The sequence below is a fragment of the Rhinolophus sinicus genome, linkage group LG16 (genome assembly GCF_036562045.2).
Source record: "Rhinolophus sinicus isolate RSC01 linkage group LG16, ASM3656204v1, whole genome shotgun sequence".
Taxonomy (NCBI): domain Eukaryota; kingdom Metazoa; phylum Chordata; class Mammalia; order Chiroptera; family Rhinolophidae; genus Rhinolophus; species Rhinolophus sinicus.
In genome coordinates this window covers 16,117,137-16,130,408 of record NC_133765.1, presented here as the reverse complement: position 1 = coordinate 16,130,408, position 13,272 = coordinate 16,117,137, and the positions used below count along the sequence as shown (strand labels likewise).

The following is a 13,272-nucleotide window of genomic DNA, read 5'->3' as shown; positions in this document are numbered from 1 at the left end:
CAAACAGTTAACCAAGTTTACTACCTAGAAGCTCTGAAAAGGCTGCGTGAAAAGTTAGATGACCTGAACTTTTCACCAACAATTCATGGCTCTTGCATCACAACAATGCACCAAGTCACATGGCACTGTCTGTGAGGGGAGTTTTTGGCCAGCAAACAAATAACTGTTTTGGAACATCCTCCCTACTCACCTGATCTGGTCCCCAATTACTTCTTTCTTTACCCGAAGATAAAGGAAATATTGAAAGGAAGACAGTTTGATGACATTCAGGACATCACGGGTAATATGACAATAGCTCTGATGGCCATTCCAGAAAAAGAGTTCCAAAATTGCTTTGAAGGGTCACCTAGGCATAGCTTCCCAAGGGGAGTACTTCAAAGGTGACCATAGTGATATTCAGCAATGAGATATGTAACACTTTTTCTAGAATGAGTTCATGAACTTAATTGTCCGACCTCATATTCTGCTGCTTTGGGGTGAAATGCTCTAAAAATATCAATTAAATCCATCTGGTATAGTGTGTCATCTAAGGCTCCTGTTTCCATATTGATTTTCTATTTGGGAGATCTGTCCATTGGTGTCAGTGGGGTATTAAAGTCCCCTACTACGATTGTGTTACCTGATCTTTGTGTTCATGTCTGTCAATATTTGTTTTATACACTGGGGGGGGGGGGCTAATGTATACAGTGTATACAAGTGGACACTTTGGTCAGCATTGCTCAAGCAGTAGTTCGCCATAATCAGAAGTGTTTGGACACCGATGGTAACCACTTTGAGCACCTCTTGTAATTGCGTAAGTCAAAAAAACATGACTTGTATTCATCTTTCATTATCGGTATATATTATTACAATTTTAATACAGTTTTCCTTTCTTAAAATGTGTATACGCTTTTTTGGCACCCTCTGTATTTAGGTGCTGCTATGCTGGGTGCATAGATGTCTACTAGGGTTATGTCCTCTTGTTGGATTGATTCTATGCTCAGTTTTATGCCCCAATTAAAGTCCTTAACTCTAAAAGGAGAATGGATGGTCTAGAAATCTGGCTAAGAAGTGACCACGCGTTCCAGAAAAGGCCCCAGCCCTGCATGGAGCCTGGAAGAGAGGCTTGATCACAGGGCACTTGCCTGTCATCACAGCCCTTCTCTTGATCTGCGGCCCACTTCTCTCCATGTCCCCTACATGCCAGGTACCACCAGTAAAAGGGGGTCGGGGAGGAGGAGAGACCCCAGCAATATGCCCCTAGTCAAGATGGTATACCCCAATTTCAAACTCAACAACTCTTTTGAAAAACCAAAAAGGCTTACCTTTGAATGCTACCTCCCAGCGACCTTCTAAGGAGTGGTTCCGGCCAGTGATGACATACTGGTAGCCAACCCACAACCTGCAGGAGGGCAGAAATGCAGGGGACCTCAGCACAGCAGCAGGGAAGCAGCCACTGATTTTGCTTGAATGTAGTTTAATACTTACACTGACCACTAAAGCATGAATTTCTAAAGCACTAATGATTTTTTTAAAGTTTAGATACTAAATTTTAATAAAATGCATAAAATTCTAAAACAAATTCACAGGTTAGAAAAAGTTTTATCTTGGGTAACTCCTGACAAGACTGTTCTTATTAGCTGATCCAATAACGCTTTCACATCCTAAGCAAGACCAACCCTATTTGGGGTGGACATAGAACTGGGTGAATATAACTCGGTGAATACACTAAAGGCACAGAATGATAACCTCTACAGGAGTGAATTTTTTGGCATGTGAATTATATCTCAATAAAAACCAAGCCCCTGTGCTTATTCACTGCAGCGATGAGTCAATCCAAGCTCATGGCCACCTGCTGGGTTTCCTGCTCAGTCAGCTCAGCTAGGCCAACAGGTGCTCCTGAGCACACGTCACAACACTGAGGGGGTCCATGCACGTGGACCTGGCCGACTGCCACAGCCCCCTGCTGAGCGTGTGCCCCTTACCTACCCAGCCCTGGAGATGCTGTCAGCAGGTCCACCACCACCGGGGGCTACCACTCTGCCCCTTCAGCCTACTGCCAGGCACATACGCAACCTGAGGAGATGGGGTGCTTCCCTACCCGCTGGGCTGAGCGCTCTCGCTTCTCCATGGACTCACAACTACCCTGTGAGCTAGAGGTGTTATTATTCTAACTTTGTATTAATTTTTCCTGTAGAAGGAAAAACAGTATAATCTCATGAGTTGCCAATGTCATGGGGTGTGATGATGGACCCAAACCCAACTTGGATCTTAAAGGCTCTCTGTCCACCCGACAAGTCATTGCATTCCTATGGCAGTAGAGCAGCCTGTACTATTGCTGAGAGGGAGCCCTGGCCATCTGGTGATCCCAGGGATTCACTCTCCTGTCCCCAGCGTGTGGATAGGGCAGCACAAGGCCGCACACCACAAGATTCAGCACACATCTGTCCCCACAACCTGGAGCCTGGGAGATACTGGCAGTCACCTAGTTTCCACACTTTTCCCTCGATGCCACATAGCTTGGGGGTCAAGAGCCAGGCTCTGGAGCCAGACTGCCTGGCTCAGAACCCAGGCATGCCCTAGCTAGTGTGTGCCCATGGTCACGTGCTCACCTACCTGGGCCCCGTCTTCTCGCCCATTGGCCTCCTGCGGTTTCCAGGAGGACTCAACGAGCAGGCCGATGGAAAGCACTGAGCATGGGGCCTGGCAAAGCCCACCCACCTGCATACCCCTCGTGCCGGGTGCATGAAGGCCCACCCTGAGCTGCCCCACCTGACACAGGCCTGGTCTCCCTGCAGGTCAGCAGCTGCAACCGAATCCACATAGGGGGACCAACAAAAGGGAAAGGCACAAGGTGACACAAGGTAGCAGCCCATCGCTGCTGCTTCAAGATCCCCATCCCATCTCAATGCCTACTCTAAACTCCTGGATTGCTACTTGTTTTCAGTGGATGGAGCTGCTATTCCCCAAATGCCCACCCCACTGCTGGCTATGCTTTAGGACTGTGCCACGGTAGCCAGCGGCCACATGCTCAGCAAACACTGGCCTGACCCCCAGGCCCCTGGGTCGCCACCTAGGACTCACTTGTGCTGGTCCTGCCAAGCAAAACTCCGCTCCGGCTGGTCCCATTCCTGGGCCAGGACAAAGCGCAGCTCCTGGTCAGTGGAGAAGGTGGCGAGGGAGCCATTGACACGCTGGCAGGTCTGTGCGGCGTCCCAGTAGTTCTCCCCACTCAAGTAGACCCTGTAGCAGCTGGCTGTGCCTTCATAGTGGTGCCACCCTGTCGGGCACTTCCCTAGGAAACATGAAGGACGGAAGGGGAGTTGTCCCCCCAAATTAGAATCCTCACTCCAAAATGAAATTACATATGTTGCTTAGAAATCACCCTAGAGAAACAGAAAGACTGAAGCTGCAGAGGAAAAGCTCTGCCTCTAAGACCATGTACTTTGTGAAATGCTCAAGCGTCTCTAAGACACACATGCAATCTAAGGTACAAGTATATTCAATGATTCCTCCCATTACTACAAAGTCTTTACTTGGCAGTAAAGACTAGTTGCAGAATTCATTTGGTAAAGTGGATTTCATTCTCCAATTAAGTCTGGTTGACAAGATGGCAGAACTCCCACACGGCTCACTGCAAGGCCTGGCAGTAGCAAGCAGGGGAGGCTCCCTGCCTGCATGGCCCTTGATGCACAAATACCGGCTCTCTCTGGCCACCCCGCCAGCATGCTCACTGCTCCGAGCCTACTCCTTGGCCCTCCTTTTCTCTGCACATGGCTGCTGGCCAGCACTCCCCTGAAACAGAAGCTCAGGAGATCAGAGCTGGAAGGACCACTGGAATTGCAGGACCAACTCCTACCTCCCACAGATGAGAAAATGAGGCCCCAGTGGTTCCAGTGGGCAAAAGTCAAGTAGCCAGAAGGAGTCAGCCTCTGTGAGAAGGGCTGAGCCAGACGTCTCCGCACCAGGTGGACCAGACCGAGGGTTGGGAGAGCCCCCATGCTGTGTGGCTGGCCTTGGGTAAGGGCAACGACTTGTACTACAGGATCTATAACCTTCAAATGCTCAGGTACCTACCTCCTAACTAAGAGTACCCTGATGAAGAGTAACAATTTTTAACAAAGCCAGTTAACAAAATGCAATTTTTTAATGTAGCTATAGCCTCTAGCACTAGTAAACTTAGAAACTGATGCTCGTGTTTTTATTATTCAGAGCACATATGTATGTAACTTATGAACAAAAGGACAGAGATAACAGGACAGGAAAGGCAGGTCTGGTCCCTGAGCCAGTGAGCAGGCCACAGCACTGCTGCAACACAAACAGGGGGTCAGCGTCACCCGCCCATGGGGACACCTGCTTACATGTGACGAAACTCGCAGGAGGTCCTTTACTGCAGACAGGAGCCAGCCCTTAGGGACCACCAAGCAGGGGAAGGGTGAGGAGTGTGTGGCATAGGTGTGAGGGTGGCGGATCACCAGGCAGCCTTTACTGTGTGTTTCCTAAACCCCCACCCATGAAGTGTTCCACCTGCCACAACCCCTCAGAGATGGATTCCGCCCTGTCTCCAGGTTAGAGGTGGGGACGCCGAGGTGTGCAGAACTCTGCCAAGCATCTCGGCTGGCGAGTGGCAATGCGGGCTTCCATCCTGGCTCCTCACTCACATCTGGGGTCCGGAGGAAGCCCGCTAGGGACGGAAGCCAGTGAGTGGGGGCAAGGAAGGGAGGGAACATTAGTTTCATTCGGCTCATCTTCTATCTTTTGCACTTTGTGGAATTATTCCCTAGGGAGAAGAGTTGTGATTCCGTGGGGCCGAGTCCTGGAGCAGCCCATGGGCCGTGTGACCTGTCAGAGCCTTGGTTTCTTCACTTGCCAAGCCTGCACTACGCCCCTGGGAGAATCCCCAGATTCAAAGCTGAGCACAGCGGCGGGGCTCAGAGGTCGGCTGACTACCCTGGCTTGCGCAGTCCCCATCAGAGAGCTGAGGCGCCCTGTGACAATGGAGCTATGAGGAGCACTGTGGCCCTGCAGGGCGTGACGGGAGCCCTGAGGTACCCCCCGGCGCTGCGTGTCGGGGGCTGAGGAGTAACGCGGGCAGCCAGCACCGAGGGGCAGCATCACGTGTCGGTGCTCGTGGTGCAGTCACTACTCGCCACACTACCAGGCATGTCATCGCGCCTAAGCGTGTCTGTTTGGCTGTGGTTTGTCTGCCTTTCGACCTTCCTTAAGCATGTTATGCTCTTAATATCATAGAGAATTCACTAAATAGTCAGTTAAAAATTTTTTTAAAACAGAGGTAGAGGCTTCCCACGCCATCAGCTGTACCTGGTCTCTTGAAGCCCGTTTCCATCTGCAGAAGGGCTGCTGCAGCACAGCCCTGAAAGGCAGCTGTCTTGCAAACAAGCAGCCTGGTTCCAGAGCCCAGGTTCCAGTCAAGGCTTCACCACTCAGGGCTTGGGTGGCCTCGGGTGGGTCATGGCGTAGCCTCACTGACCAAAAAAGGATGACACTCCTGACTGCCCTAAAGGCCATTTTAAAAGACACACCCCACAGCGCTGGCACCAGGAGAGCCAGAGATTGCGTGGGGCCTCAGGCTTAGGTCACGGGACAGGGCAGGTCTGCAACTTACTGCTGAAGCGGACGGGCTGCGCCACATTCACCGTGTGGAAGTGCGTGGGGTCGCCGCCTCGGACCCGCCCCTGCCGCGGATCCACAGCCTCCTTCCCATGGTAAGGACGCGACTCCCTGGTCACTTCTGGAAGCAAAAAGAGAAGTGGGCTGTAAGCAGCGCTCGTGCAGCAGCATAGACTACTCGGGGCTGGGAGGACACAGTGGGTACAGCCTACAGCCCATTTAGTTAGGTTTTCTTTAGAACTAGCAAGTGCTGCTCTTCGTATCAAACGGGTCCCATGCACTTCTTACTAAAATTACGCCTTAGCACTCGTCATTTTTTTTACTACTACTGTGAAATGAGGTCTCGCCTTCACTGCGTTTTCTAACAGGCTGCTTGCTGGTACAGCACAGGCTCCGTGATCCCTGCTGAAAGTCCCTCAGCAGCTGGAGCGCCATGGGCGTTCTTTCCAGAGCCCTGGCTGCCCTCCCGCCCCAGACTGCCTGGGCGCTTCCCGTCAGCATGAAGGGGCACTTGCTGTGTGCAACCCACTCCGCACTGCTTGGCACTGGGCCCAAGTCGCCATCTGTCCACCTTCCTGCCGGGCCCTCTCACAGCCTCAGGGCCAGGGCCTCGGTGCATCCCTGCCTGGCTCCCTGACCCCTGGCACAGGCCCTCGTGTGCGCAGGCCTCGACGCATGGCTGGAGGTGTGAGCAGGAAGCTGAAGCTGAGGAAGATGCCAGTTTTATGTATCATGGTCTAATAGTAACTTGCAGGTCGGTCCTTCCACAGTCTCCTTTTTGGGTTCAACCCCATCAGAGAAGAATCATTTTCCTCCCTCTCAGAAAAGAGAGGGGATTTACCAAAGGCACAGAGCAGGAGAGAGCCAGAGGCAATGTCCTGCCTGGGGGGCACTTTGGTGTATAGGAAAGACACCTGTGCAAGGTCAGGACAGTGACAGACTTGATGGGCACAGCTATACAGACAGAACCACAGATCCTGGAGACCCTGAGCCCTTGGTATGCCTGGCTGGCCTGAGGCAAAGGACACCGGAAGTAGGCATGGCTTGGCATGGCAAGGGGGTGTGGCATGGCAAGGGGGGCTGGGGGGACATGGCAGATCAAGGGCAAGGGGTTGTCGGGTGGGGCCGGCTCCCACAAACCCACCTTCCCTGACTCTGTGAGTGGCAATTAGCCCCACTGTCTAAAGCTTCTCCCGCTGTCTGGTTCTGCTAGCAGCACACACTCTGATATTGTTTTCTTTTCATAAATAATCTGTTTTTTCTCATTATAAAATAACAAACATGCAATGTGAAATATTTGAGAAATACGAAAGTTTGAAAAGATAAAACATAATAACCATTATTACGTTAGGGTCCACCCTTCTTGTCTTTTTTCCTATATAAATCCTTAAAAATACTGGGATCACATCAAACACTCTAAGCTTAAGAAGATCACTTTTAATGGCTACATACTTTTCTGTGAATGGATTTCTTTAATTACCACAATCTCCTATGGCTCAAAGCTCAGGTTGCTTGCATTCTTCCATTACTCTATGAAGGGTTGGACTCTATGATACAGAAACCTCACTGGGCAGTCACAAGCCCAAGCAGTTTTGGTTCCTTCCCTCCCTAAGTATTCAGGAGAGTATTTCCAGCAACTTCTCAGGCATGTGATGGGGATCAGGTGCCATTAGGCTGCAAATCATTCGAAAATATAAAATGTGCTGCCAGCATCTGAGAAAAGCGCAACACAGAGCAAAGACCTCAAAGGAGAAGCAAGTCAAGGCCTCTGGGGCGACCTCACCACCAGCACAACCACCTCATCTGCTGCTGTCCTGGTGGGAAGTGGCCTGAGGCGACAGTTGCTCTCTTCCAACACCTAGCCCTAGGTGCCGGCGACACCCACTCTCTAGGACTGGGGTGCCCCATGTACACGTCCTGAACACTACTGCTCCCAGAAGAGACTGATGGCTCGGGCACAGGGACAGCACTACAAAGACCCCCTTCCCCCAGGGAGGCCGAGGATCGGGAAGGTCCCCACTGGCTTCTGAGGGAGGGTGGACTTAGGATGGGGAGACAAGGGAGAGCAGAAGGGTTTCCTGGCAGAGGGCACAGCTCGGGCACAGGCAGGCATGTCTGGGACAGGCTTGAGGACAAGCGTGGGTGTAGTGGAAGCTACACCTAAACGTCGTGTCTCCCTTCTGTCTGCTCAAACGAGCAAGACCTGCCTGCGATTCCACTTTGCTTCTTGGCCGCTTCCCTAGACCAAGCACAGCACCTGGTATATGACAGGCCACACTGCTCACAGAAAGACAGACGGATCTAAGATAGGGGGGAAAAGAGAAAGAAAAGTAACATAGCATTCTTTTGGGTCACACAGGCACTGAACCCCAGGTAGCCTGGACGCTGACTTTGCTGGAGTGAAGCCATCTGCAGCCTGGGCGGGTTGAGTGGGGGCAGTGGGGCAACAGGTCACACAGTTAAGGGAAAAAAGCCTAGTGGTGATGGAGGAAGCTGCTTGGTGATGAGCAGGCTTCTCTGTGGTTCAGGAGGCAATTTTGAGCCCTTTTCTTTTCCATCATTTCTCTTCCTATCCAAACGTCCACATCTGCTTCCTCAGCACTCATTTATTCAGTGCCTATTACACGCCAACCCAGAAACCCACCAACACAGACACAGGACTTGCCAGCTAGAAGGGGAAGGGTTTGGCTGAGGGGGTGGTGCTGATGACACACGAAGGATTTCCGAATGTGCTGGAAGAGCAGGACATGGGGGCAGCTGGGGAGGAGGCAGAGCACAGGATTAGCACCCTCTGGCAATAAAGAATTTCCTTCTGAGACCCAGACACTGTTCCCCCTAAGGGTCAGCTGGAGGTTGTGCAGCTCGCACCACTGAGCCAATTCCTGCGCAGCTGTGCAGACACCCCAGAGCAACTTTTCCTTTCCTTCTGTGCCCTCTCCACCTGTGTGCCCAGCAGTCACAGGCATGGGGAAGACAACAGCGGGCAGTGAACAAAACAGCGGATGATCCTGTCCCGCCTCAGTGAGAAGTCACGCTCTCCTCGGCCCGCCTTCTCTTCCATCCAGCAACTGGCCGTGACTGGGGTGGGGCCAAGTCCAAGTGCATACCCCACCCCCAAGCCCGACCCTGAAGTCTTAGAAAGAGTGCTCCCTGCACCACAGGCTGCAGTTCGTGCTCTTCTCTCTTCTGCTGTCCTCACCAGGACTTCAGAGAAGGTCTGGCCCCAAAGACTGAATGGGAGCCCACAGAAGATGTGAAGCAAGGAGAAAACAACATGGTTGACTTGTTACTGAAAAAAAACCCACCAAAAAATGAGGAAAAGGGAAATGTTTTACAGACAGGAAAGCAGGCTCAGAAATGTTATGAGACTTGCTTCAGAGCAAAAGTGTAAATAGGGGAAGTGGGTTCTCCTGTTCCTCCATGTCCACAGGACCCGAGCCACCCCCACTTCACAGCCCGGCCACCTGAAGCCTGTCTCCCCCAGACCCCTTGGGCAGCCACCTCCTCTCCTGGCCTCCAGCTCCACTGGGGGTACCAGGCATGCTGGGCTTTCTGCTTCCCGGCAAAGGCCTCAAAGGAGAGCTGGGGGTGCTGCTGAAAAGCATCGAGTCCAACAGGGAAACTGAGTCAGGGCAGACAGTGGTATGCTTGCTTCCCAACAGCATCTGGCCAGAAATTAGAATTATTTGTAAATAAAAGACAAAATGTGAGCGATTCGAATTTGTGTTCCTGGAAAATTAAAATCTGTCCAAATACGGCATTAGGGTCCAGATGGGCTTGTAACTGCTCCAAATGAAGAAGAGGGCAAGACGGACTGCAGCCTCTTGAGCACTCCGAGCTGTCAGGACACACATCACTTTTGACTTTATACCAAAACAGGTTTCGAATCATGGTCAAAAATCAGGTATAAGTCAAATCATACTTGCTTACCAAAACAGGATTTCTAACCTCAGAGAGCCTAAAAATACAAACTTCCTAATGGTTTTTCCATTATGTCATATATGTCCCTTATATTGACTCTTTTCCCTTCTGGTAAGGGCCAGGCTGTCCTCGCTAATAAGAATCTCACTGAGGCCCAGTGACCAGAGATCTGACTCCGTCCTATCAAGGTTTTGAGACCTATGCCTCTGAAATACCAATTTGAGCACATTTGTTTTCCCATTTTATGCCCATGTGGATAACATCATACAATGAAACACAGAATAACTGCAAAAAGACAGATCTGGAAGCTCCAAGTTCAAAACCTGCCTCCTGCCTGTTGTTCTTGGGTCCACAAATGTCTCAGGCACAAGTTCACAGGGGGAACATCTTACTTTCTGCTACTGCCTAAAACAGGAGTTGAAGCCACCAGATAGTCCTATGACATGTAAGCTGTGGCCTTTCTTGGGGCCTCACCTACGCGTAGAGATACAGCAGAAGCGGACTGGCTGAGGAACTCCTCACCCCAGGTCGTAATGCTCACATACGTACATCACAAGGTGAAACAGAAAACCCTGCCTCCCCTCTTCCCAGCCCCCTGTTCCTAACCCATTTCCCAGACACCTGTTTTACTGATTTCTCCTGATATTTGCATCCATATTTCTAAAAAGGTTTACATGGCTATTTCTAGTTTTATCCATTTTAAATGTTACCCACTGACTTATGACATACTCTTTCCCTCCCAACAGAGTAGAACCAATTTCACAATTAAAGTCAGTAGAATAATGTAAGTATTCTTCACTTGTGAGCCAATTAGCATACTGAGGTTATTTCAATTCTCATACAACTTTCTTTTCTTCCTGGAGTTAATATTTGCATTGCTTTTAAATTTTACTTGGTTTTCTGTATAGCTACCACTAATTTTTCTAGCTGCTACAGCAGACAACAAAGTCTACCAATACAACTTAAAAAAAAAAAATGCTTTCAAAATACAGAGGTGCCAAAAAAAAAGCAATAAAAAATTTAAACACTAAAAAACACTGCATCTGAGTGTCCCAGCTCCACTTTGTTTCCTGGAAAACTCTTCCTAAGCCCCCACCTTCAGCACCAGTGTGAATAGGCTGCCCTCTGGCCTGGAGCACGGCTGGGATCCTGGGGTCCATTTGCTGTCCTCCTGCACTGGGACCCTGTTTCCTGGACCCCACGCCATCTTCTTTCTTGCTTTACCCACTCCGTTTACAAGATCACATCTCCCTAAGAAAGGGCAACTTTTATGAGTTGGTCCAATATGAAAATTTCTTTATCCTCAGGCACAAGTGGTTTCTCTAGGTATAAAAATCCCAGATTAATAGTATTTTTGAAGCTTCCGGTTATCAGATTGAACAATCATATTTAACCTCTAAATCTCTCGTGAAACTCACTGCAACAACAGTGATGGGCCTTTTACAAACGGCACACAGTAACAAGGACAGACAGAACAGGGAAGGGGATGACAAAGTTCTAGAACTTGGAAAACAGAGGACAAAGCGAACATACTGTAATCTGCCTGGGGACAATGCCTGTTTATGCCCATTGTCTCAGCCTCCTACCCTGAAGTTTTTAGTACTAGTGAGTCTCAAAAATGTTTTATTTTAGAAGTAAATCACTCTAAATTTATTTGAGCCCAGAAAACTAAATCCTAGGCCAACAGCTGAGAAAGTGGGACAGTAAGGAATCTGGCAATATTTAGCAAAACTACGTAAGCAACGATCCTTTGATCCAGCAATCCAACATTTAAGAATTTACACTGAAGATACATAAACAATTCAAGAGGGAAAAAAGCATATGCACAAGGTTATTTAATAGCAAACCACTGAGAACAACCTAAAGGCCCATACACGGAGACTGGTTAAATAAAGTATGGTACGTCCCTAAGATGGGGTGCAATATAACTGTTAAAAAGAATGAAAAAGATCCTGTAAATTAATACAGAGTGATTTCAAGGATATTTTTTTTAATTAAAAAAGAAAAAACATTTCAGTGCAAAGAGTATATACTGTAAGATACTTTTTAAGTAAGAAAGGGACAAAGTAAAAGGAGTAAAATATACATTTGCGTATTTTTGTAATAATAAATTTAAAAAGCAAAAACAAAAACTCAAACTAATCTAATTATCTACAGGACGTGAGTGGGAACAGGGCAAAGGGATAGAAAAGGAAATAGAACTTCAAAGAATATGTTTTTATATATTATGATTGTTGGATCTTGTTTATGTTTTACATATCCTAAAAATAAATCAGTTATACAACCTTGTAACCATACTAAAAACCATGAAATTAAACTATGAAATCATATACTTTAAAGAGGTGAATTTTATGATACATGAATTTGTATCTCGATTTTTAAAAGTCAAAATAAATTAACCAGATGAGGAGGCAATCCTGAAACTGGGTGCAAACAGAATCAAATGTTAACGTAATCACAAAGAACAAAAAAAGAATGACTCTTAGGGCGCTGCATGTCACCCACTGCTTCTGGTATATGGTGATTTCTATACTGTTATATATAACAGCTATATATATCTAGACTTTTGACTAGAAAATAGATTGTACACCCACAGTGGAAAATAGCCTAACAATATAAAGAACTGCAAAGGAGTCCTGGGTTTGGTTTGGCCTGAGAGATTTGTCCTTAGTAGTGGTATAGTAGTAATTCCAAAACTCTTTTTTAAGTATGAGGTATGATCAAATATGGTGTTTAAATTTTTAAAAAATGTATTCTAGTAAAAGACACACTGCCATTAATTCCCCTCCAAATACTCCCTCTTACTTCGAACACACTTATCCCATCGTTCTTGCCACTTTCTGAAGCAGTTCTGGAAGTCCTCTTTCCTGAGTGTCCTTAGTTGAGCTGTCGTGGCTGCCTCGATGTCCTAAATCGATTCAAAACGTTTAACTTTCATGATCATTTTGACTTTGGGGAAGAGTCAGAAGTTGAACAGTGCCAGATCCGGTGAGTAAGGTGGATGAGGACACACCGTAATGTTTTTATTTGACAGAAGTTGCTGTCTACCAGAAGTGATGTGTGACGTGGAGCCTTTCATTGTGATCACAAAATACGGTGAATGCTACTGCCGCGTGCCATCCAATGGAAAGACAGGGATCTTCAATACAGGAAGTGGTGCATCAAACCTTAGTAACAGTGTATGACAAGTTTCAACTTATTTGGTGCAGTCAGTTGGGTGTGAGCTATGGTCGAGAGAAGGTGTGTTTTAAAGTGTGCCGTACATCATGACAGCGCTCCATGTCACCCACTGCTTCTGGTACACGGCAATTTCTGTCAAGTAACAACATTACGGTATATCCTCATCTGCCTTATTCACTAGATCTGGTATCGTGCAACTTCTGGCTCTTCCCCAACGTCAAAATGATTGAGGACATCGAAGCAGCCACAACAGCGCAACTAAAGACACTCACGAAAGAGGACTTCCAGAACTGCTTCGGAAAATGGCAAGAACGATGGGATAAGAGTGTTCAAAATGAGGGGGAGTATTTTCAGAGGGATTAATGGAAATGTGTCTTTTACTATAATACATTTTTTTAATTTAAACATTCACCGTACTGTTTGTTCACACACCATTTTTTCAGACTGGCCAAATAAGCACATATATACAGGATATAGAGAACCAGAATTCTTACTATGGACAAAGGGAGATACAAATATTAGACGGGAGGAGAAGAACAACTCTAGTGTAGATCAGAACTA

The 13,272-nt window shown here is 48.0% G+C and overlaps 1 protein-coding gene across 4 annotated transcripts in view; it reads right to left on the bottom strand.

The window, feature by feature from the left end:
* Positions 1 to 13,272, bottom strand: part of DGCR2 (DiGeorge syndrome critical region gene 2) — a 79,119-nt gene that overhangs the window by 24,611 nt on the left and 41,236 nt on the right. For 2 of the 4 annotated variants that reach the window (XM_074321681.1, XM_074321682.1), the window contains 3 exons: positions 5,606 to 5,731; positions 3,064 to 3,283; positions 1,305 to 1,381 (listed from right to left, as the gene is read on the bottom strand). In XM_074321681.1, the coding sequence (XP_074177782.1) occupies positions 1,305 to 1,381; positions 3,064 to 3,283; positions 5,606 to 5,731 (423 nt within the window). The remainder of the gene's footprint in view (positions 1 to 1,304; positions 1,382 to 3,063; positions 3,284 to 5,605; positions 5,732 to 13,272) is intronic. The other 2 variants (XM_019710130.2, XM_019710131.2) reach the window with 1 other exon arrangement.